Raw genomic sequence first — 27,882 nt, 5'->3', positions numbered from 1 at the left:
AACATTAATACTAGGTCATGTCCAAATGACCTCAGCCTTATTTTTAAAAAATATTTATTTTTTTTATGAATAAATTATCAAACAAAAGGGAAGAAACGATATTTAATGAGCCTTTGTTAGGAGGCATAAAAAAAGGTACACTACTGTTAGTAAAAATAACTCGTAATTTAAAGGTATAGAATTTAAGTTACCTGCAGTAATAATTAAAATTTGTTACAGTCCACTGCGGAAAGACGTCAATAAATGTTCATTAATTTTTTTTTTATAGAGCAAACTGAATGAACTTATCTTATAGAAAATTTAGTAGTGATGTATCCATCCGTGCATGCAAGATTACCTATGCCATCCAAGATACCGCTGAGAACTCTCTCTAGCAAAGGAAAGGGTATACCAGTCTCATGCTGGATACCGGTCTTAACTATGATGAAACTCTTTGTAGGTCTCTACCTCTTCAAGGCCCGGTGGGCTCATCAGAAGTGAAGATGTGACACTCAAACCGAAACAATGATCCAGGGACGAGTTCAACGTCGAAGAGCCTATGAGGAATCCTAGAGATTCCTATTCCATACAAGATGGCCCTTGTATGTTGACTTCGCTGCAGATATTAGGAGCCTCCAAGCACAGAGATACCCAGGCTGGGTGGTCTCTTGAAACTAATATCTTCATTAAGGTAACATACCCCAGGGATCCGTCTCAGGACAACGAAAGATGCACCTCGGTAACCCGTTTGGTATGGACTTGTGCCCACCATGGAACATACATGATCTGCATACTATCGTGCATAGGCAAGATACAGATATTGTTTTAGGACTTGATGCTATCCACGTTGTGATCCTTAAAAACAGTTTTCTCTACATTGAAGAGAGCCTATTGGGGACCCTTCACATTGAGAGACCCTGGAGAGGGGACACTTTTCCACAAGTTGGAAGATTTGGAATTTGATGTTCCTCTATAAGGAAGAGGACGAGGGTATAAGTCGGCGGAATTCTAAGAGTATCTAACAGCTAAGTATTTTACTACTATTATTTCGCTTCATGTGCTCACAAATATGTTTGGCACAGGCTGTCAGCGCTGCAACTTTGGCCTTGTTTCAGTCAAAGTGGTGACGAACCTCTGTATTTATTCATTAAAATTCTGATAAAAAAAAGGATAACATTAACGAATTAGATGTGATAATGAGACAGAAAGCGAAATGACTGGATCTAAATGAGACATATAAAATTCTGATTGAAGAAGAATTGATAAAGGTTTCTAACAATCAAGATTTTCTTATTTGTAAAAAGGAAATGTCAATACAAATCTTTGATTCTCTCAAAATGCAGTGAAATAGTAAACAGCAAACCCCAATTTTGACAATATAGTGCTCAAAAACATAAGTTACATAAATACAGATTATAGATATCTCTTGGCTAGCCAAATATAAGTAGTACTTGGCTCCAATACAATTCAACTATAGGCAGTTCGATTTGAACTAAATTTAGTTTTTGATCTCATTAATTGAAATGACATTTTAATTCAACTAACTTGTCATACAAAGTTGAAAAAAGAAATAAAAGATGATCTATACTTTTAGTTGAAGTCACATTTACAAAGATTCTTTTTTTGAAGAACTCATTTTAAGGGATGACGAAGATCTGTAAATGCAGAAGAAGTCTATCCTAATCATGACACTCTCATTTTTTTGTAGGGCCTAAGTTAATTAGCCCTAACGGAACTGGGCCGTTCTTTCCCTCCTAGAAAGAAGTCGGCTACGGCTCCTCTCAGATAGTTCTGGCAGGAACTACCTGAAGAACCCTTTTACTTTCGGGGATGGTACAGTTAAGGATGGAGGAAGAGGGGAGCCCCGAGGAATGCAGGAGGGGAGCTCGCCCGTCCATTCCCAGAGCTGCCTTTACCGTTCCACGTTCATTGACTCTTGGGGTGCAGCATGTGGTCTTCGGGAGCCAGCCAGTAGCCGCACCATGAGGGTTCCGCAGGTAGGTCTTCTCCTTTATCTCTATCTTCGGCGCCGTCTCCCATCTCCCGGGGTATCCGTTTCACCATCATTCTTGATCTTAGTTTAAGCTATGTTTAAACAGAGAAGGGTATTTAGTTTATATTTTGTGATAATTCGAAGATATTTATAATAATTTTCGGAAAAACGTCAAATCAACAATCACTTTGAACAAAATCTAAAGTAACAATTTACCTCATCCACCACAATAAACAATAAATCATTTCAACCATAAATAGATAATTTAAATTATTCAACTAGTATATATAAGAATTCAATTAGATTTAACTCGGTCAGAAGAAAACAATCTAGCCTAAATTCGGGAATGAAACTCAATATTCTATTGTAAATTTAAACAGCAACATTGCCTGATTCTTAAGGATTTCCCTTAACTTCGCAATAATAGGTGGTTAACTGATCGAGCTTATAGATAAGGAAAATAAGTGTTGTGATAAATACTTTGACAGTTAACCACTATCGAATAAGAAACATATTTGTCTCGCAGTGTCTTTCTTGAATATTAAATATTACACCATAGATTGATTTATTTTTATTTATTATAAAAGAAATGTGGTATATATGAATTATCAAGTCATTGTTTATTCCTTAGCTTAATTATTTTGACTAAATAGATCAGTAACACTTAAAGTAATGTAAAAATCAAATTCATTCAATAGTAATTATAAATAACCTTCCAAGTTATAATTATATTAATTCAATAAAAGGAGGAATAATTTATTAAAATTAAAAAAATTATTTATTTATTTTTCAAATATTTTACATCTAATTGTTGATAAATAAATCCAAAATTATTATATTTTTTTATTTTCAAAAATTTAGGAACATCCAGTACTCTTTGCACATATTAGACTTACAGCCTTAACTTTCGTTCAAGAGAAACGAGTTAAGGATTAAACCTTTAAGAATTTTTTAATATATTAATAACTTTATTCTTATAACTTAACTATTTCTTATATTTCAGGTATTTGTCAAAATTTAGTTCAGATGATAAATTTATTGAGATCTGTAATTAATTTTTAAATCAAATCTTAATTTCATATTTCTGATAGAAGTTTTTAATTATATCATTTCATACTTTCATAATTGAATAATTTCATATAAATATAAAAATATTTTACATAAAAACTTAATTGATAAAAAACATTAAAACCTATTAGAAATTAACATAAATGAGATTTTAAAGAAATTAAAAAGCATACTTCCAACTATGTATACGACGGTAAAAAACATTATCTTGTGTATAAGAAATATGAATTATCAAACACAAAAATGTATATAAATGTCATATACTCCCAAGACTTAGGCATACACTAACTGAGCCTATGCAAGACGAAGGGATGAATTAACTAATTGTATCCCGCCATTGGTCAGAGTTAAATCAATTTTTCTTGGCCTTAAGAATTTTAGTTTTCCCTCAATACGTCCTCGCAGGTGAAAGTAATAGCATTTTCCAAGGAAAAACGTAACCCTAACAGATTTGGTAGTTTTAAGAATACTCTGCATAGTAAATAAAATTAAATATTAAAGTATTACAATAACATAATAATGGAGGACAGCAAACTAAGATGTATAAAGTTTTTTGGGTAGTATACTAATTTCCAGACTCTAATCATTATCATACTATTACCAACTAAATTACAATTTAACTTCTACTAAATTATTCTGAAATAAGATCTTATCCCGAAAAAAAGCAAGTATGTAATATACTTAATTCGAGCTTAAGTTGCAATTAAATATGAAAACACTATTAACAATTCAATATTATAGGTAGTCTTAAATATTTTATTTAATTTTTTACTTGTCACCAAGTAAATAAAAATATACTAACCATATGTATATTGCATTTATAATTAATTTAAATTGCTTTCCTATAGTTTATAATTTAAAGTTTTTTATTTACATTACTTAATTTTTTTTTTTTACAAACATGTCTATATTTTTAAAATTGCATTAATAACCTTGTTGGTAGTAAACTATAGCTGGCTAATGACCACCAGGAAGGAGTACAAAGGCCACAGCGGCTGCTCCAGAGACCTATTAAAAGACCAGTTCTGGAGACTCCAGACTGGAAGTCCACTCACCACCAAACTCTTTCCTCACAGCGCATATATACAACGGGAACCAATACATCAAACAATCATATTTAAATCAAATAACATTTAGGTTAAACTGACTTTTTATGTATTTTCTATTTATTTTTCAAACGTCATAGATTAAGTGAAAACTTTCAAATTATAGCCAATATTTCCAGAAAGATCAAAACAAATTTTAAATGGAAATGTTTTTCATTTAATTGTTTAAACTAGAATCGAAAAAAGTATTATCTATAGTTAACTTCTGTATAAATATACAAATATAATTTTATTTCAGTTCTACAGTGTGCATTTTAAGGCTTTGTGTCCATAGGCCCCCAGTACAATCTTCGTTAAAATTTTTGGATTGATAATATATTAGTAACTTCCTTGCAGTCTATTAATGAGTGGCTTCGGCCAAAAATGTGGCATGCTACAATTTTAAAAGCAATTGCAATTTCGTGTAAAATGCTCTTTTGTTTTTGTATTTTTATTTTTTGTTTATTTATTGTGTTTGTCCAACATCGTAATCCCACTGTGTACACCTATAATATTATGAAATATGAATTATAAAAAACGTTAAATAAGAATAGCAGAATCTTCTGAAGGAGATGGTCAGGATCAAAAATAACAAAAAAAATTTTTTAAAAATAATTATTGATTGCCGACGTTTCGACCAAAAATGTAAGTCTTCATCGAAGCTGTTGTGGAGGCTGGAGATGTTTTAATCATAAATACATCCTTCAACATCATAAAACTTTAAATAGTTGAAAATTATTTTTTTTTATTTTTTTTTCTGCACTTATCTTCTTCGTCTATTCGTCAATCATTTATAAATGAGGTAGAATTTGTTGAAACCACTTTATCACAAAATTTTCGTCATTTCATTTGTTAGAATCTTGCCTCAAGCCTTTCAAATAATTGTTTTCCAACATTTGTATAAAATATATCGACAAAATTATATGTTATAGAAACTCTAATGGGGCGAAGATTCTAGGAAAATTATATTTTTTCAATTTTTAACTAATGATATTGAAAAACGAAGTATGTGTTTTTTATTAATTTAGAATATAAGGAAATAACATTAAAAATCGGCCATTCGTTCTTGTTTATGGTTTAAGACTAACTGTTCTACAACGCAATTTATTTATACTTATTACATACACATAAGTATATATAATTCGATTTTATAGTTAAAATTTTTTTATATAAATATGATCATTTTTCTACCCCGGCTATAGCTAAATCCGTTGGCCCTTTTATGAAAGGCATCCTCGAATACATATTTTACATGTTCTATATATCACTCCCAAAATAAACTATGTAGATGGATATGGCAAATATATACAGCAATCTTAACAGAATTATTTTATTTTTGTTAATACTTCTTTTGTTTCCTGTGATATCTCAATAAAAATAGTCCCTGATGTTTCACCCATCAAATAATCACTGCTACAGACCTGAGTGTATAGCGCGAGAGCCCCGGTCGTGAGGAAGAACACCTCCTGTACCGTTACACACTCGCGACTGTCCCATACCCTAAGCAGGTCACTGCCCACTAGATTAACTATCGAAGGCCTTGATGTTCACACAATCGATCAGTGACTACTTACTGATCAAGAGAGCACTGTTCCGGTATAGCGGTATCCCAGCTGCTAAAGTGCGGTCTAGCCATAGCCGATGAAACCACACTACAAATATACGAAAGAAAAAAAAATCTGTTCCACTAAACCGATTAATGGGTTAGAGGTTTAGTATTTTGTCTGGGAGTGCTAGTTCTTGAACAACGGTGTGCAAGGAGGTGATTTATTCATAACCACACGCAACCACCGTATTTTTCTCCCATTAAGGGTACTCACTTAATGAGGCTGGGTGGATTCCTGAACCCATAGAGCTGACTCACGACTTCAGTGAAACAGAAAATATTTATCTTCCACAGCCGGATTCGGAGCCTGATCTTTGGAGTTAGTTGAAGAGCTCCTTCACTCACTAAGATATTCCACTCCCCAATATACGAAAGTAAAAAAAAAATTGAATTCTATTAACAAGATGGTATTGACTATCATTGTAGCCAATGATGACTTTTTCTTTTTTTTTAATTTAAATCATTCAACGATTGATTACAAAAAAAAAAATCTAAAAACTATATATCCTGTACAATCATCAAATGTTGGCTATGAGGCCGTGCATTTGTCTAATTTTTTGAAACTTGTACTTGAAATAGTTCCTTGTGTTGAAGTTAGGTACTTATTAGTAGATCAACCAGAATAAATATTATTCCTACTGAATTTAGGAATAATTTTTTTTTAATAACTTTTAAAATTTGAAATTTTCTCGAGCTTGAGTTTTAATATTATTTATTACTAGGTTGAATATTTTTAATAAAAGAAAAATTAAAATTTAATCACAGGTTTCACAATTCAATCTCCGTTAGAAATAGAGTTTAAAATTTGAAATTGAATTATTTCATGATGAATTCTCAATTTCTCTATTCTGGATAGAATAGGGTGGTAACCTGTAGGACATCCTCTCTTTCCTGCCTTAAGTCGGAGAATATGAGGGCGTTGAAAAAAAAAATACGGTTGCGCCGTGGCTTTGTCCAGTTCGTACATAATCCATATTACGTGGTCCCGTCTATCAAATTTTAACAAAACAAAAAATTGAACAGAAACGAATATGTATGCTGAATTTAACATATCGACAGAAAATTTCTACAGTACTACTAGATATGTGCGCCAATCAGCATAATAGAGCCTTTTAAGATTCCAAAAAGGTACGACCCATTCCTTTCCAGCCATAGAGGAAGAAATCCATTTTCCATTCACTTAAAAACTTTCTAGTTCGATGGATGAGTTGAATAGGAATAACCTCCAAGTGTACAGTGTAAAAGTAGTGTGCTTATGAGCCTCGGCATATTAATTGCAACTTGCCATTCCTTCAACAAGCATGGTCCTCCAAAGTAATATATATATTTATCCATATTGGTGAGTATCACACCATGTTCATTGGTATAAATAGTAGGTTTAGACTTTGGTTAGCTGGACATACGGAGTTGAGCTTTGGGACTCCACTAAACCATCAAATTCCTCCAGAATCCAATCCTTACAGTCCAAAATCCTTCGTAAAATCCTTAATGCTCCTTACTTTGTCACAAATCAAGTCATCCATGAGGACCTCAATTTTTCATATGTTTCCGATTTGGCCAGAACCAGATACCGTTCTTTCCATAATAAACTTCTCAACCACCCAAATCCACTTGTTTCTAACCTGGCTTCTCCTTCATTACCTAATAATCCTCCTAGACGTCTGAAAAGAAGATGGTCTCGAGATCTTCTCCTCAAGAAATGTTATTGGAGTTCTTTCAGTGGGTAGATTCTCCACATGTTTTTATCATGTCACTATGTCCCCTACAATATATAATATAACAGTAACATCTTTTAGAATAGAGGCAATCAAAGAATAAAACACGTATAACTTATTTAAAAATCTTTCCGTTTCGGATTCAAGCAGCATATATGTCAATTAACTGATTCAGGGCATAATAGCCAAAGAGTTTCTGAGCATGGCATACTAACTGGTTGGGGTAAAGATGTCAACATTGCATACCGTTATTTCAACTTGAGCTTGCCTTTCTTGCGTACTGGAGAAGGCTTGTTATCTTTAACTGATTATGCAAGCTGGTAACTCTGAACATCTAAGATGTCATTTATACATTAATTAGCATTAGCATTAATTATATACATTAATTAGCGAATAACGTTAGGAACAACTCGAGGGATATAACGTCTTCGTTTCTAAGTACAAATTCTTTATTTTATCACATCAACATCCTTTCTGCTCTCTAGCAATATTTTAAAAACAAGGACATAGTATCTCTCAATAATCATGTTACACTAAACTTCACCCCCAATATTTCTGAAAAGTTAATCCCCATGGTTATTAGTTATTCGACCTTACCACATATAACATGTAATCACAGATGACACAGATGGCGCCCTGACAAACGTAGTTACAACATTAGAATGCTAAGCTGTAGGTATACAATACAAGAATTAATAAAAAAAAAAGTCAGTTTTGTTAGGTGAAAAAAGATACTCCTTCATGATTTCTCAAACAAGAATTAAATTCAACTTTATTTTTTGGAAATCTTTTCTATTTTTAAACATGCATTTAAATTTTCGAAAATGCCTTTTTTTCATCAAAAATATTTCATTATAAGTATCATAACTTAGTTTATAGTTAATTTTGTTTAATTACGCAGTATTAGTACAAGTAATGAAGTCCTAATCCTAAAAACACTTTCCCTCCTTCCTCCCCCCAAAAAATAAAATAGATGAAACTTTGTAAAAACACTTCGTTACCATAAGGATGAAGAATCAAATGAGTCCATAAGAAAAAAAAAACATTATAATAAATAATAGAAGAAAACAGATGAAAAATGTAAGGTCATTACAGGGTTATATAAGGTGATTATAAAAATTCATAATTAATTATTATCAGGTTTTTTTTTTTTTTACAAAAGAACAAAAAAGTGAATTTTGACGATTTAAAAAAATTAAAAGAATTTCAAATAGAAAATGTGTAAAAAACATTTTTTTTTAAAGGAACCATTAAACAAATAGTTTAATAAATTGATATAGATGTAAAATTCACCAATTATGAAAGGAAAAATATCTATAATGATAAAATAAAAAATACCTGAACGGATAGTTTGAAATTATTTCACACCAATTTTTGATTAATTTAATGAAAACTGCGTATAATTACTAGTCAAAATTGATGATAATAGTTATAATTATTATTCAAAATTTTAGTAAATTTCATGAAAACTACTACTCCTACGAAGATAAACATCATGAACTACTTTATAGCAAATTATAGTAGCTTTAATAAGAGATATCTCTACGTTTCATGGTTCCTGAGATATAGATTTCCCACAATTGATTCACTAACTACTGATGTTATATTATAAAAACTATTGAACGTAAATAGTTTTAGGGCTCATATATCAGCAGATTTAATGTACTTAAGACAATGTCTTATCAGGTTTCCTAGTGTTGTAGGTATTTTTAAAAATATGTTATATAAGCGCGGAATTTTTAACATTTTTAAACAGCCGCCATTTTTATTCCCGCTAACTATACTTAGCAGACTTATCGATTTTAACTATTAATTATACATTTAATTATTAATACTAATTTAAAATTAGGGAGAAATAAACAACTTTTGTCTCCTCTTGGGCTCTCGTAACTATCTCAAGCATGGTGAGAGCGAATGCAATCCAATTTTCCCTCTGACTTTCTTCTGCAGCTGATGGGTCGTAAAACTCTTCGCTAGCTGTGTCTGAAACTATCATAATGACCGATAGATATAATAATTACTCAAACCCAGACCTCTCATTACTCATCTTCATGGGCAAGATAGAAAAAAAGGACTTAAAAACCACCTCTTGGCCTAGACCCTGTATCCTGCTTTTACTTAGTATGGCTTTAGTTCCTGGGCTTGGGGCTACTTTCTATAGCCTTAAAACACCTTACCTACAGCACAGAAGTATTCGATCTTTATTCCTAATTTCTTTTATTAAATAAATTATGAATAAAGATTTTTTAAGGAAGGTTTTGCATAGGTACGGTTTATCTATATGAATATTTTTTAATTGTGCATGAGATTTATTTGATTCCTGTCTTTGCAGAAATTGACTACATGGAGTTTATAATACCGTATTATAAATTAAACTATCTATATTTACCTGGAGTTTAAAATACTGTATTAAGTATTTTAAGCCTGTTGTACCTTGTTAACTGTTTTCAATATTTACGCTTTCAGAACGCATCGGATCAAAAAAGTTCTTGATATGCATTCATCTCTCTCTCTTTTTTTAAAAAAAATATTTTTATTGAATTTACAATTATTGTATTAGATAATGCATTCAGTAAATTTGATCTTAGTTAAAATGGAGTGTTACAAGCGTGTAGAGAGATTGATAGCACTCTAATGACATTTTACATTAGCAGGTCTTGTGGACATCTTCTTTTCAAGCGCCTCAGAGGATTGTCAGGAATGGAAGAGGATGCATGGTTAGAAACTAGGGGGTTTGAGTGTTTAGGGAGTTTATAACGGAAGGATTTCGGGCTAGATCGGTAACATAGGGAACATTTATGTATGATTTTACTTGTGACAAAGTAAGAAGCATTGAGGATTTTAGATTGTAAGGATTGGATACGAGAGGAATTCGAAGGTTTAGTGGAGCCCCAAAGCTCAACTCCATATGTCCAGACTAACATTATTACAGTCATGTAGAGATCAGTATTTTGTAATAAGTTGGAAGTTTAGACCGTTTGTCTAGTAAGTGCTGTAATAGTCGAAATCGATGTGCAGTTTTCTGTCTTGTGTAAGGATTCCTGGTTAATCGTTTGTCAAGGTGTAGTCCAAGGTAGCGAATCTGTTCGACAGGGGTAGGATTCATCTTAAAATCCAATTTACAATCAGAAATATTTAAAAAAAAAAAATGAAGAAACAATACTAGACTTAAAACAGGACTTTTTTTAAAAATTTTATTTTATATTACATTATGAATCGAAAGGTAATCTCGAAATCGAGTATACTGTAGGAAAGCTTTACATGCAAAGGTTTTATTGCAATTTGAAAAGCTCCGGCTAAACAATTTATTTCCGTAAGATAAAAATAATAATTTTATCATTTATACATTTTTAGTCATTTCTAGTAATTCCTGAATCCGTTGATCCATATTTACAATTTGAATGATAGTGTAATCAAAAGTCTTAATCTAATGTAAAATGAAAACTATAATACAAGTCTTACTCATACATTTATGAAAATGTAATTTCAAATTAAATGCCTGTAGAATTTCAATTGGCTCCATTAATTCTTCGTACGTACCTGGAAGGTCTCCAAATAATTCTTACTTCTTGCCAACGAAACAACATCTGCGACATTCCAATCATGGTTGGTCAGTTCACATAAAAGAAGCCTGTTAATGAGTTATTATTTTCGAGTGAATCCTTATTAATTACTATAAACTTAAGCGTGCAAAGCATTATGTGCAAAATAAAGATAAAAGTTGGTATCATTCGGTTTATTTAAGTTCATGGCTTAATCGGGCAATGAATTGAATCCGTAATTTGAGAAAGTTGTGTTATTCAGAGAACGGTAAAAAAAGTTCAAATTAATCGTACCAAATTCTAATTATGACAAAAAGGCATACCTACTACTTTGAAAGAAAATTCAAAACAACGAAAAAATCTTTTTTAAAAAAATTGAGATTGTTGACATCGACAAATTTCTACAAGGCACATAGAGTCTGAGGTGAAAGTTTGACCAATGACTCTATGAGGTAGAAGTAAGTTAATAGTTTCAGTCATCATTGATGGTTCATTCATTATAAAGTCAATACTTCATTAATTGTTTCTTTTATGGCGTCATTGGTCAAACTTTCACCTCAAATTCGATTATAGAAATGTGTTTGACTTCAACACATTTCTATAATCGAATTTTAATTTTTTTTTTTTTTTTTTTTTTTTTTTTTTTTTTTTTTTTTTTTTTTAATTAGGATTTAGTGTGATTCGTATCAACTTTTTTTTAATCGTTATTTGAACAACACTACTTTTTCAAGTTGAGGGTTCAATTCATAACCGTACAACTCTTGGTCGGTGGTTCCCTTACTGGGCGCCCCAGCACCTCCCGAAGGCAATACCTCCTCGGTGTTTTCCTATTCCAAGTCCTTAAAATCAAAAACTTACCTATATCCTTGATCTCTTCACTCTTCATTCATCCATTCACTCATTAAACTTTAGATCCTGTCCGAATGATTTATATATCCCCTCCTATAGAACCGCCTTCTTTAGCAAATCCTTCGTCATACGTGCAAACTCCTTCTGGAATTCTCTTCCCATCTCCATTCGCCAGTCCTCATCCATTCTTTCCTTCAAACAACACCTATTCCTTCACTTATTGTATAACCAAACCTCCGCTTCATTGTAATCAAATAAAGAGGTATATATCGATTAACATTATAAACAATAATTAAGCCAATATCCCAATGTAATTTCATTTTACTTACTGGAAAGTTCCAAGTATTTTCCAGACAAAAATCATAATGTATGAACCATGTATTTATTCTTAGGGGACTTATGTCCCAGAATAAAATTATTTTTTATATTTTATATTTATTTATACGAAAAAATACTACTAGAAGAGCAAATCGCAGTGAATTCCGGCATTTATTTCACACTGTTTTTCCTTCATTTCCTATATATTCAACCACTGCTGCCAAGGATGATTGTGCCGCAATTTCTTTTTAGCTCGACAAGTGCCGTGAAATTTGTTTGTTAAGGGTGCCCTGGGAAAAAATTATAGGAATCCACAGCCCAATGAACAGTTGAAAAATAATTTCTTTTTTCTCAACCACAACTCTGACCATCTACTTCTGAATAATGAAAGTTCGTGTAGTTGATTTAGAATGCATTCAGAAATTATATTGAAAAATTTTCGAGTAATACTAAGGAAGATCGTGTCGGACTTAAAGGACAGGAGGTTTTATTGAAGTCTGTCAATGTGAATGAGTTTTATAATAGAGGAAAAATCCTGGCCCATAGGGAGTTTCCTAATAAGCTGTATAAATAGTTCCTCCAAATAAGAAGACATGTGGGAATTCGCAATATCCTGTTCTTACACGGCAGAGGGCAGTTTCTTTTCTCAACTTCAGAGGCGTATCAGAAAATTGATTTAACTTCCGATTGGTTTTCTAATGACCAGGAATTCTGTTTTTAATGGGGAATCCAAACCACAGTCAACGACTGCCAAGAAAAAACTTGGGTAATTGAGAAAATCGCTGCTTTGCTAGTAGTGGCACATCTCACAAAAAAAAAAAAAACCTTTTGAGTTATTGATTGTGCTGATTGGGACATTTTATAGAATTACCACATTAAAGAAAACATCTCTAGTCTACGGTACTACCTTTGAAATACGTCCAATTCAAAATAAAATCCAAGACTTGTTTTTCTTTTCAGCTGAGCCACTATTCAAGAAACACAGCGATACAATTCAAGCTATTATACATCACTGATAGCTTTGGCAAAAAATATAGTGGGTATATTATATAATTAGTTCAAAAATTAAAATCTCGTATTGTGGAAGGTGTACCGTAGTACGAAGCCTTTCACTTAAAATAGTTACCCTTGGACGTTCATTCAAAAAGCATTCAAGAAGTACTGCATTGATTATTCAAACTGCAATGCAGTTTAAAATGCAAACCTGTAAGTCAACTATTCTACGTTGATTGTTGAATTATGAAACATTGATTACTATTAATAATAATTGTAAATGAACAATTTAAATTGAAAATTTCTGTATATCCTTAATTTAGCAGTGTGCTTCTATTATATCTTAAATGCTAAAACTATATTTCTTATTCCCATTAGGTTAGGATCCGTTTCTAACTTTTAATATTAGGAACGAGACAGTAACGTAGGTATAGTATATTTTGTATAAAAGGGAGATAAAATAGGCACCCTATTTGTAAAATATAAAAATAAACCGGATATAATATAACAAGAACTTAGAACGTCGGAAAATTCTGTGAATAGTGGAATAGGGAGACTAAATTTGTCAATTAAAGGAAATAAAATTTTCAAATGGAATGTAAAATAGAAAAAAAATTATAAATAAAATCTCTCTCTCTCTCTCTCTCTCTCTCTCTCTCTCTCTCTCTCTCTCTCTCTCTCTCTCTCTCTCTCTCTCTCTCTCTCTCTCTCTCTCTCTCTCTCTCTCTCCCCCCCCCTTCCTTCCTCTCTCTAATATTTTAAATAAAAATGCAATTTTTAACTTTGTTCTCTCCTAATAAAAAGTATGTTTTTTAATTAGGTCATCTGGTTAAATGGATTTTTTTTTTTGTACACGTTAAATATTCCTGGAAGGATGGTAGTTTCAGTATGATAAAGAATATTAAATGTTTACCATAAAGCCAGAAGGAAACGATAAACTAAACACTAAAATAGAATATGGTTGTTAATAAGCACATCACTATGTGGCAGGAATTTCGATTCTGGGACTCAGGATCCCGTTGTGTTGAGTCAGACCTCTCCCACTATTTCAACGGAACTGGTAGATTGACACGAATCTAATTCTTAAATATCCTTGGTCAGTCGTTTCTTACAAGTAAAAACAGGTCCATAGCTCCATGGCGTATGTAGATATTATTAACTCTAGGATAATAATAACCGCTTTACCTCCTCCTGTTACAGTCAAAGAATAGGAAACACGGCGACTGGAGTCACTAAAAAGATAATCATCAACAAACGAATGGAGATCCTCCGAAGGCCTGACCCAGATGTATATGGGAGGATGGTGTCCTGTCTTGCTTTGTTCATTTGGTTTTAATGGGGATCTTTTGAGCATGATAGATTAATTAGGTATTACTATTAAAGTTAATTATTTATAGATTTCCAATTATTTCGATCTTGTGAAGAAGCTGTTGATGCTTAATTACGAGTAAAACAAATTAAATGAATTTATCATTAGATAGCAATGTAAAATCAAACCAAAGACATAATAGTCATATCAGTAGATCAGTTTACATAAAAGCAAATAAATTTAAAAAAAAACAACAACTAATATATAAATTTTAAAACAAGTTATTTAAGAGAAATACTTAAATGAATAAGTCATTTTTACTTTTACTTGTCAATATGTGAAATACATAGTAAGGGAAAATATTGGCTTCTTGAAAAATTCCTAATTCCAATTATCGACGGAAATACAAGTTTTGAATCCAAATAACCAAGACAATGAGTCCAAAATGGTATCGGTGATTTTTTGGTAAGCATAGCTCAAAATTTAAAAGTCGTCCTAAACTGAAACAACAAATAAAGGCATGTGTATACATGGGATATTATCACAACTTTTTCGTTAAAATCTGACTTCAAGAAGTGCTACATTATAGATCCAATTTTTCAAAAATTTTCGATTTTCTTAAAAACGGCTTAAACGATTTTGATCAATCTCAGTTCATCAATGTACAATTAAATGGTTTTTGATACCAGATAGGTCTGATCCTCATTGATATAGTCTAATAGGGCTTCAATACCGAATTAACAAAAAATCTTCCTCCGAAGTACATTTAATTTTGTTAATTAGAAAAAAATAAACAAAATTAAATAAACCGCCCGATCTTTCCCGCTTGCGTTACGAATTCTTTAATATTTTGTTAAACTAAAGAAGAGACAAAATTTGTACTTGTTAATTGCATCTCGAGGAATCTTGAAATAGGAATTTTCATAGAAATATTTTTTTTTTCATAATGTTCGCCTTTTCGGTCTTTAGATTTTTTTCGAAAATCAAATAGTTATAATAATACAGTAATAAAAATACCACCCTCTCCGTCCCTTCTCGTAGGTATGCCACTGAACCTAGGATAAAAACGATTGTGAGTACTTCTATTCTTTAGAAATAGCCCACGTCGTGTGACACTTTTTTATTTCATCATTGATTCAACAACTCATTGTTTCAAGTATAGACTTCCAGTTTTTATTTCCATTTAGGAAACAAAAAGACCTATATTCAGGCCATGATTTACAAAGAGGTCAATTGGATAATAATTGGGCGCCAGTTTTTGAGGGACCAGAGAATTTGAGGAGCGAAAAAATTATAATTGAATTGTGCTCCAAAATATGAGGCCTAAGAAGAACAAACACATTAAAATAATTTAAAACTTGTATAATAATACATAGTGTATGATAACTTATGTTTTATTTACGGTATAATAAAGACCCCTTGGCTAAGGGTAACATAGATCTTCTGAAGTTAAAAGTTTCATCGTATTGCTGAATGTGACATAGCAGGGTAGAGAAAGGTGAGAAAGGGCTGGAAGTGAAAAAGTAAACGTTTATCTTCTAATATTACCCTTAGGTGGGTGCAAGACAGTTAGAAAATTATTGTATATTTTCTAGTATTTTTCTTTCTTCTTCTGTTATATTCTGTTAAATAATTTTATCATATACTTATAAATAATTATGGATTTTTCGCTCATTGTCTAATTGCTTTTGATTTTCAAAATCCTTTCAATAAATAGGAAATCAAGGCCTGTCTGAAGTATTTCAACCATATTTGATTTTTAACCCATATTTATCAATATAAACACGCAGGAGCGCAAACCTAACAACTGAATTTTACCACTGAATGTGAAACTATAATAATGAAATTGTCAAGTGATAATAACTGGACTAAATTAAGTACGCCAGCGTCTTACAAAATCAAGTACGATGTCTATAAATTTAAAATCTTAAATTATAAATATCATCAATTATATCTGATTATATTTATTTATTCTTATCTTTCTATTTTTCTATATTAAATAAAATATTTTTTTAACTTATTTAACATAATTTAATCAATTTTTTATTTTATTTTGAATTTTATATTAGCTGGTTATTTGCTGAGTTATATTATCCGCTATCCCTGCTTTGTCAGCAGCTAAGCTTGCCAGTTGTTTACATAGAAATCAGAGATATTAACTATTGTAGACGAATATCGTGAAATCACAAAAAATTTAGGTATACACGTTTTGCTTCTATTTCTGATTTTTTTCTCCAATGTTAATAATTATTAAATATCCATGCTAAACTTGACAGATGTAAGAATCAATTTTTAATTGGTAAAATATCTGCAGAAATATATTAAGGGATATTAAAAAATATATTTACAAAAATGAAAAAAAAAAAAAATGTGTGTATAAGAAATCATAGGATTTATTTTTTACTCCATCTAACTATGGTTGGTAGAGTTTTCAATTTTGACTCTGTATATAGTTTCCAAATTTTTAGTTTTCAAGTAATCGAAAATTAAAGTGAAATAACTAGGTTTTTTTTCCTCTTCTAGAGTTCTTGAATTAAATATATATATTTTTATATATATTTATTTATTGACATTTACAAGATGTAAGAATCAATTTTTAATTGGTAAAATATCTGCAAAAATATATTAAGGGATAGTAAAAAATATATTTACAAAAATGAAAAAAAATTCGTATGTAAGAAATCATAGGATTTATTTTTTACTCCATCTAACCATGGTTGGTAGAGTTTTTAATTTTGACTCTGTATATAGTTTCCAAATTTTTAGTTTTCAAGTAATCGAAAATTAAAGTGAAATAACTAGGTTTTTTCCTCTTCTAGAGTTCTTGGATTAAATATATATATTTTTATATATATTTATTTATTGACATTTACAACTGTACATAAAATAAACGTAAATTCGAAGTGAGATTAAAGATTAAAATGAAGTGAGACAGGTATGTAGAGAAAATACCCACTGATAGCACTCTAAGAATATTTTTACAATATAAGGTCTAGATGCCATAATCTTTTCAGGCGCCTTGGAGGTTTGTCAGGAATCAAAGAGGAAGGAAGGTTAGAAACTAGGGGGTTTGAGTGGTTAGGGATTTCTTTCTGGTTCGGGCTAGATCGGTTACAAAGGGAATTTTAATGTCTTAAGGATTTTGGATTGTAAGGATTGGATTCGAGAGGAATTCGAAGGTTTAGTGGAGCCCCAAAGCTCAACTCCGTATGTCCAGATGGGCCTTATTACATTCATGTAGATTAGTCTTTTGTAATAAGGATCTGTTCGACAGGGGTTAGATTCATCTTAAAATTCAATTTACAATCAGAAATATTAAAAAAATAAGAAACAATACTACAGTTAAAACGGGACTTTTTAAAAATTTTATTTCATATTACATAACATATTATGAAAGGTAATCTCGAAATCGAGTATACTACAGGAAAGCTTTACATGCAAAGGTTTTATTGCAATTTGCAAATCTAAGGCTAAAAAATTTATTTCCGGAAGATAAAAATAATAATTTTATCATTTCTACATTTTTACTCATTTCTCATAATTCCTGAATCCGTTGATCCGTATTTACAATATATTATAAACTAATGTGTTTGAGTGGGTAGGAAGTTTATAATGGAAAGATTGAGGTTAGGTTCGGGCTAGACCGGTTACACAAATAACATTAATTAGGGTATTTATTGATGATTTTAAGGTTAAATATTAAATAATGCTTTACTCTAAAATATAAAATTTGCACATAATATATCAGTGAGCTGATAATTGTAGCTCAATATTGCTTTATTTTTTTTTAATTTAGTCTGCATTATTCGAAAAGGGAGTATGAAATGGATTTCGTACTTAGTCATGAATTTCTGATGAATAAGATGAATGAGTACACATGGACTTAGAATTGGGTTTCGATTATGTGACCTGAGAAAGGTGGGTATAATTGGCATCTACTCAGGGCAGTAATGGAATTGAACTACAAATAATATAAACAGATAATGCAGCTTCGTAATAAACATTTACTATTTAAATAGAGATGTAAATCTCAAGCAAACACCCACAACAGGAAAGACGAAGAGGGATAAGTGACTGAGACTAAGGCAACCTAACGGTACCGCGACAAAGCCGCCACTACTCGAGTTCAAGGACCCATTTCTCCCAGGCATCGCCTCTTCCTTTCTTCCTACTCCTACCACGTATTTAGCCTTAATTGATTTTCTGATCAGCATCCACATTCGGGTCTAAAGCGAAAGGGAACGATAAATTACCATCATGCGTATAAAAGCTAAACATCTTTATATAAGATAAACTCTCAATTAAACACAGATATGAGGTTACGGAGTATTCGAAAATAAATAGTGCAATAAAATATTCATCTATTTACCTCCCTGAATACACATCCTCAAATCATATGCTGCAACCCACAAGTATATTTTAAATTTTATTAATTTGCCCCATTTCAATGACATACTTAGGACATCTGGATTTATTTTTGAAGCCATATATTTATATACTAAAAATTGTTTTTTTTTTTAATAACTTTTTTCTCACTGTTAATAATATATGTTTGAGGTTCATTAATTAATAAAACTACTACGTTGTGGCGAGCTTTCGAGACTTTATTGTACTCTTACTAATTCCCAATGAAAAAATATAGATTTTTTGAAAAAAAAATAAATAAATAAAATTTTCTTACCTATAATTAAAAACTAAAATTTACATAATATAAATTAAGATTAGTAATAGAAATATTATTTTCAATTGTTTTATAACTGAGAGTTCAACATAACTGTAATAACTACTAGAACCAACTCGTAAAAGATTAGTGCCAGGCGAAAAAGAGTTGCCTATGTAAAGATAACCGACCGAATTTCACGATTTTATAAGGGTTTGGAAAAAAGTGCATACAAATCAAACAAAAAACAATATTTTCATCATTTAAAAAGCAGTGTATTAAGGACGAAATAGAGAATAAAGCAATGGCACATAGTTTTCTTTATTCATTAAAACTTATATAAATAACAAAGCTATAAATGATCATAAAGAAAATAAAAATTGAGTTCTCTCTAACAAAACGTACTTGCACATATGAAAAGTCATATTTTAATCATAACGTTATGTGGATCATTTATTAAAAAGTATATACGTTGCATTTCCAATACATATTGTGACAAAATAAATAATATTGCATAACAAAAATAAAGAATAACTGCAAGGTCAGTCATGAGCAAGTCAAAGTTGGCGTTTAAACTCGCTCGTCTACGAACGGCTCTACTAAAACTGGAATGTACAATTTATTTTTTTCTTTCAAGGAAAGGGGTGTAATAAGTAGGGGGTGAAACTATAACGTGAATTTCAACTACTAAATCAATGGTAAAATTTTATAAAATAGATTTGAAAGGACAAATGTTAGAGAAAATTTAACTATGACTTACCAATTCAAAATTTAACTATTATATTATATTTAAAAATTTAACTATGACTATGGTGTACCAAAGATATTTTTCCGTTTTATTTTAAAATGTTTTTCGACCAATGTGCTCCATCCAAGAACAATTCCACAAGATTGATGAGTCTGCCAAGTATAGATAGGGGGATTAAAAAATGGCGACTGTTTCAAAACCTTAAAAAACATTGACTTTTCATTTGCAGCTCTATATCTTACAAACTGCCAACAACCCTAGAAAATCTAAGCGAACATTGTTTAAAGAAGAGTAAATTTGCTGAAATATTAGCCCTAAAAGAGCTATTTACGTCCAATAGTTCTCGAGATATAGCTTTTTAAATAGCAAAATTTCTTAAAAATCTACTGTAAGATTAGTAGTTAGTTAATTTATTTTGAGAAATCTATATCTCAGGAACTATGTGACGTACAGATGGCTATTAGCACTCAAATTAAAGCTCGTTTAATGGACTATAAAGAAGCCTATGACCTTTACCTTCATAGAAATAATAGTTTTCATGATATTTGCTAAAATAAATTGATTTATAGTTGTTCGAACAATAAATTTGATTTATGAGAAACTTTATTTCAGAAACCATTGGACATACCGATGTCTGCCAGCGCTCAAATTAAAGCTAGTTAAATTTACTACAAAATAGTTAATTATGTTTATCTTTGTAGGAGTAGTAGTTTTTATTATATTTGACAAAATAAACTCACAAAATGTTAATTTCTAGTTGTTCGTATAAAATGTTGGATTTTTGAAAAAATGTATCTCTAGATCCATAAGACGCACATATGTCTGCCAACACTCAAAATAAAGGAAATTTAACTTACTATAAAGTAGTGTATGACACTTATCTTTGTAGGGGTAATAGTTTTTATGAAATTCACATATGAACATAAATTTGGCAAATGAAATTTTAAAGTATTACTCCTACGAAGATCAACATCATAAACTATTTTATAGCTCATTAAACTAGCTTTAATTTGAGTTCTAATAGACATCAGTAGGTCAAATGGTTTTTGAGATATAAATTTTGCAAAATAAATTCACTAACTACTGATCTTTTAGTACGTCCTATACATTTTTATGAAATGTTGCTTTTTAAAAAGCTATATTTCGAAAACTAGTTAACGTAAATAACTCTATAAGGGCTCATACTTTAGGAAAATTACTCTTCTTTAAATGACGTCCTCTTAGGTTTTCTTGCGTTGTCCTACTTTTTAAGATATAGAGCTCCAAATGAAAAGTTAGTTTTTTTTATCGCTTTGAAACAGCCGCCATTTTTTATTTCCCCTACCTATAATTGACAGACTCATCAATTTTGACTAGTAATTATAGTTTTCATTAAAGTAATCAAAAATTGGGGTGAGATAACTGCCTCCTCTTAGGCTCTTGTACTAACAAGATCAGGCTCAACGCAATCATCCCACAAACAACTTAGTCTACTTTTCAGACCAGTTGAGTTTTTCATCAGATCATCTCAATTTTATTTTCAGGTGCAGTCCATGCAACTTGTTCTGTAGCCACCTAAATTCTCCTATTAACTTCTTCGTTCCTTATTATAAGCGGTCACGTTTCACATCCTTAAAGAACTTGATATTTTTTTAAAATTAACTTTTACATAATTTAAGTTTATTATTCATGTTCTTAAACGAAATAAAATTCAATAGTTTGCCAGTGACATTGTATTTGAAACTTGACTTTCACACATTAGTAAAATAAAATAAAAAAAAAAAAAAAGAATTTCACCCTGACCGCAAGAGGTGCTATTCGCGTAGGATTACGAATAATACAGTTAGCAGAGATTACCCTAGCGGTTAAGCTTATTGAGAAAGCACGTAGCAGGTTCTCACATATAACGTCCTGCCGCAAATGACACACTTAACACGTCACAGGACGTCTGCAACAGAAAAAAACGTGTCCCTTCGTGACTCCGAGTCGTGAGCTTCTAAAAACTTCCTCAACCTTAGTGGGTCACTGATGTGAAGAGCAAGATGTTAAATCTCATCTTTCCCAAGGTAGGGAAATATAATTGTATTTTAAGATCTTAATTTTTATCAATATTGGCAAGCTACTACATTAACTTTACCTGTAATTTATATATATTTTTATTATCTTGTTCCAGACTGGTTGTTTTTATGAATAATGATAAAAATTATCCTGCTGGCAGATCTAGATAGGGCTACTATTCAGGCGTTGTGCAAATTTATAGCAGAATCCAAATTAGATTTGTAAAATTAAATAAATAATAACAAATTAAATTAAATAATAAAAATTAATAAATTTAAATAAATAATAACAATTTATGTCTTCAGCTCCATTCTTTTATAATATAACAACAGAGGCAGTGTAGGACTCCAACGGGAATCTTGGGCCGACTTAGGAAAAGGAAAAAAAAAATTATCCAAGTAGTCTCAACATTCTTTACTAAAACATATAACATCTCCAACGTTTCGGCCGGTTTAGCCATCATTATTAACATTGCAGGCTATTATGCCCAAGTAAATTTAATAGTTAAAATAAATCTGTATTTGTAATTTTTAATAATAATTTCCATCCAACACAATTCTTTAATTTTACTATCACAATCAGAGTTATGCTAAATTATTTATGATGACCGGAGAGGCCGAAACTTTAGGCATGTAATACGTTTTAATAGAGAAGGTTTATTAAATTTAATATTTTTTGTTATTATTAATAAACCTGTAATTTTATATATAGCAACTATATTTTTTTCAAAATCTTTGATAAAGAAACAGTCCTATCTTATCAAAAAGTCAAGACCCTTCAGATGAGTTGTAGTTACACTATTTTTTTTCTAAACTGAGTGTACATGAATAAGTAAACTTTTAATGCAATATTACGGATAAATTTGATTCCTCCATATTTTCTGGCTGAAGAAAAGACGTTGAAGGAACAATTAGACTAGAAATAACAATAAAAAAATGTTCCCATGAAATCATATAATTTCTCTTTTTTAACATCCAATTCAATGGACGACAGAAATCTGAACGCTTACTTTTTTAACAATTATATTCACCTGAAATTCCCACGACATACATAACAAGTTTTGCGAAAATAATATTCAGTCATTTAATCAGAAATACTGTTTTGTACGTACAAAAACAAAGCATCTGAGTTTCTACAAAGCACTGTACAGATAATGCTCATCAAACTGGTTTATACTTGCTGAATTTATTGATTCTGTGCTAGGTGTTAACGTGGGATGTGCTATCATAATCTACACTAAAGCAATTTTCATCCCTTATGATTCCTCTTTATTATTTTTATTAATTTATAATTCAATGTTTTCTCGAATTAATTTTTTTCAATTTATTTAATATGATTTACAACTGTGGAATGATAAATACAATAAGTAAATATGTTGTATGTTTCATATACACTTGAAAATTTTGGGAAGGAACCACCCATTGGTGGTAAGCATTAATTTAAATTAGAAGGTCCCGTGGCCATCTTCTTTTCAGACGCCTAGGAGGATTATCAGGGATTGTTAAGGATGAGCGATTAAGAATTAATGGGTTAGGGTGGGTGAGGAGTTTGGAATGAAAAGACGCATATCTGTTTAGGGCCAAATCTGCAACGAATGGGATGTTAAGGACTTTGTGAATGAGTTTGAATTAATTTTTTAAAAATGAAATTTTAAAGATTAGGGAGTTATCGCTTCTCCGCGCCTACCTACCAACAGCTCATGTAATACGTTGTTTTTTTCCGCAAAAAGCGAATCTTGGGTTAACGATAATGAACATATATATTTTATTCCTTTGTTAGGAATTAGTACAATAATATACAGAGAAACGACTTTGGAATAAAACAAACGGGATGAGAACCGGAGCTGTAAGAAAAAGCGCGAGTCAATTGATATGGTCTGTTGAGCAAAATGCATACAAACATTAAGGAATCGTTTTAACGACTTCATGCATGTGTGCATGAGCTTCGCGCGATAATCGTCCGTGCCGTGGGAACCGCCTCGGAATATAATGGGTTGTATTAGCCCGCCGAACATCGATTATCTGTGGTTAATTTTTTTTTAATATTAAAAAACATAAAGTGATTTAAAGCGTTGGTGGCTTTCTATCATATTCTTCTTCTTAAGTATAATAATTATTTAAATTATTAGATATTATTGGAATCGTGGTTTGTTGTTTCTTAATTGCACTCAGTCCAAAAAAAAAAATGAATACCTGAGGATAATGAAGGTATTGTGGCGTAGCAAGTACTTAGACCCAGGGCGAAATCTTGGGCAAAGGAGGTATAAGTAATCTAAAATATCCAAGTTGATGTTCCTTCCTCTTTCTATTATATATTAATAATTATTTCTAGCACTTTGTTTATTCTAAGAAATATTCCTAGAGAAAAAAAATTAACCTGAAGAATTGGTGGTCCATTGAACCTTGAGGCTTGGGGCAAGTTGATTTGATGTCATTGTAAATCAGAGGTTTGGAGCACATTGCTACCACCAAAAACGTGACTAACAAATGTTCTAGGAGTAACCAGGCCCCTCCTGACCCTGCTTAAATATTGGATTTAACATTTAATTTTAATTAATTATAACTATACTATTACTTATTATTATTATTATTTGAAGGCATTTGACCATAAAAATAATTGCGTTTTATGATAATTTAGTTTTATTTATTTAATTTTAGTATTTAGTCTTAGTAGTCTCCTTTCTTATCTTATTTTATTTACCTAATATTTAGTCTTGGGCGTTGAGTATTTAAAAATTTAGTTGACAGGATACTATACTTTCACAAACAACCTTAGAGTTAGAAAGTAGTTCGTACTGACTAGACTAAGAATAGGTCACACGAGGCTCACTCACTCCTATCTTATCTCAAAACAAACGTCTCCGAAATGCCAATATTGTAACAGCAATTTGACAACTACCCATTGACCCATATCTCTCAAGAACGCCCATATTTCACGTCACACGTCAATATTATTAAGGAGATAGATAAGGTGAAATATCGGGGTTTAAACCCGAATATTTCAAAACCCCTTTAAGCATAATAACAATAAAATTAATACTTCTGTTTTTAAAATCATAAAATTTATTATCACAAATATAACAACGAATAAACGAAAAAAAAAAAAAAGAAAAAAACTAATGTAAGCAAAAATATATAAGAAATTAATGACGTTGAAGACAGTGATGTCTTACGCAATTAAACAAAAACAAAATAACTACCTTAAATATTTGGAGACGTACATAATGATTATAAAAATAAAGATATCAAAAGGTTTACAAACATTTATAAATTTCATTATCATAAAGTAATAATATTTAGAAATGTTGGAACAGTTTTAACAAGGGAAAATTTAAAAATGTTAAAGGTGTGAAAAATTAGACTGGAAACAATTGAATTCCTGAATAATGAACATTGGACAAGAAATAATTTCAGTATTTTTTCTATGTGGGTTTGATATACAAGGAGGTATGAGGAAATGGCTTTGGAGGGATCTCTTTTACTGCCAGTGTGGAATCAATCTCATGAGGGATCCGAAGAGTAGGACATTTTTGGAAATTCAGAAAAATAGGAATCTTCTCCAGGAAGTCAATTAGTTTTCCTCAGTCTAGGCCTTTTCAAATATTTTGTAGCAGTAATGTTGGTCTTATGGTCTGGAATAGAATTAGCTACAATAAAACTATAATAATATCATTAATACTATGATAGAAATAGATAGCCTAGAACTCTCCCACGATAGCCGAGTGTTCTAAATTCGAAATAATACAAAGCTGAGTTGAATTTAATATTGTTTATGACAGTTTCATCAACGGAACGGTAGAGTGTAAATTAATTAATTGAATCTTAAGCATATTCCTAAACAATTTCTCCTTGGCCGGAAAACTCAAAGTAACTAAAAAAAATGCACCATCAAACACTTTCTTGGGGCGGATGTACACAGCCAGGTGTGACTTCCTCCGGTACAACGGCCTCCTGATTCATTACAGGCCGCGAAGAAATGCCGCGGAAAGGAGGAAAAACCGATGTGGTGGACTTAGCCGATTCGTCATAAGAGTTTTTGCCGACGAACGATACGGTTCTTGAGCAAGTCAGCATCCGCTACTTTTTGTGACTCGTCCTTCTCCCGCTGACCAACTCATTAGAGGAGCGGATGAGATAAAATAACATCGGATCTTTGATCTGGGTATAGGCTATTTATTTATATATAAAACAAAACAGCAAGGTATGGAAAGGACAAGACTACAAGGAATGTTGGATCTAAATAAACCATTATTTCTTCTTTGGAAAGCTAATCTACTAACAAAAGTAATACATGTATTTTAATGTATGGTGATTGTGCCGGTAACGTAAGAAAACAATTTACAAGTACAGGATTAGAACAGTAATTAATACCCCCTGTTGTAAATAATTAATACCCACCAGTTAAATCATACGTATACGAAAATACAATACATTTTACACTTTCCTTCAGAAACGTCTCAATCTCTTCGGAGAAGAGCTTTCATCCTCTTCCTTATATTGAACCAAATAGCAACTAGAACATTTTTGCAAGTGCAATAAATTTTTTGTAGATTTGTTTTTGTTGTCGAGTTTAATTGATAGCATTATAAAAGAGTATATGTACGTTTTAATTTTTATTTTCTCATCCTCGTTGAATTACTACAGAATTGGGTGAAAACGTATGATTGAGAGTTCCCTACGATCACTGGTCCAAACTATATTAATTTTTTTAATCGTGATAACAGGCCAACTGATAAGAATAATTGACAACTGAGGCTGGTATGAAGTAACAGATTGCATGAGGCTTAACTTATGTCTATAAACTAGAACTGCTTATAGTATTTAATAATGTATCCATTAAATAAATTTGAGTTATTTTTCTGAATAAACCTAACAACCTACATTAATTTCTTGAAATAGTTATTTATTCAATAAAGAATAACCGGAATAGACCGATTTATTAATCTGGATATGAATAATATGAAAAAGTATCTTTTTGGACAATGGCTAGTTTAATGTATATATCTTCCACAGTGGATGAGTTTTTGCCATTTTGTTTTTATTTCTCCGTTTGAATTTCAAATCAAAAGTACCTCTAAAAAGGGCTTTCTGTTTTCTAATTCAATAGTAAAATTTAATGTGGAGGAACAGTTGTTAAAATCACAATTAAGGAACAGTTGTAATTCATGGTTGGTATCGCGGTTATTATATCATCAACAAACTTATATATAAATGGTATATGAAATGGGATTTTGGTTATTGCTGTGGCTAATAAATTATCTGAAAAAAAATCTGCTAAAATTGGGGCAAAAGGAGATTTTAAGGGAATGAATTTTTCGTTAAATTGAAAATATCCTCCATCAGTACATAAAGCTATTGGTTGGATAAATTGTGTTTTTGTTTGTTCCATTTTTATTCAATGATAGTTTTTTTTTTTTTTTGGGGGGGGGGATATGTACATTAGTAAACAATGATAATACGTCCAATGGAACTAGTTTGCGCCCCATGGAATTTGATTGCTGGTGATATTTTTTTTTCTTTAATCTTTAAGTCTTTAACATAGTATTCGTTGGTGGAAATATGCTTTATATCTAGTTCCAAATATTTATATATCGAACCACTAAAGCCACAAAAATCATGTCTAGGTGTTCTGAAACACACAAAATCTGAATTTAATTTTGTTGTACTGACCAATTATGGGTTTCACTGTTTGCTCTGATACATTAGATGCAAAGAAAAATCGTCCTTCTCAGGGGTTATGCTAAAAATAAAGAGAACAGTACCCAGCTGTGAAGTTGGTTAAAGCCTGGAAGGGTTGACTGAACATAAGGGCAACGCCCCAACCAACAGCTAAAGGTTCTTTATGGTTCTCTCATCGGTAATCCATCTTTGCTTAATTTATATCCAATATTCAGATTCGTTTAATTAAATTATATAATGTTAATTTTAAAAATAATTATTAGCCAAATTCTAGGATACATCTGGTATTTCTCTATTAATTC

At 31.1% G+C, this 27,882-nt stretch overlaps 1 protein-coding gene across 1 annotated transcript in view; it reads left to right on the top strand.

Moving 5' to 3' along the window:
* The first annotated feature begins 1,867 nt into the window (after nucleotides 1–1,867).
* LOC106681331 (uncharacterized) overlaps nucleotides 1,868–27,882 on the top strand; it is a 42,130-nt gene continuing 16,115 nt past the window's right edge. Inside the window, exon 1 of the mRNA XM_014421591.3 lies at nucleotides 1,868–1,976. Coding sequence (XP_014277077.1) covers nucleotides 1,962–1,976 — 15 coding nt within the window. The 5' untranslated portion in view covers nucleotides 1,868–1,961. The remainder of the gene's footprint in view (nucleotides 1,977–27,882) is intronic.

This window comes from Halyomorpha halys, unplaced genomic scaffold (genome assembly GCF_000696795.3).
Source record: "Halyomorpha halys isolate HHAL.00 unplaced genomic scaffold, Hhal_1.1 Scaffold327.1, whole genome shotgun sequence".
NCBI classification, from domain to species: Eukaryota; Metazoa; Arthropoda; class Insecta; order Hemiptera; family Pentatomidae; genus Halyomorpha; species Halyomorpha halys.
The sequence above is the reverse complement of the archived record's forward strand: the minus strand, read 5'-3'. Positions and strand labels throughout refer to the sequence as shown.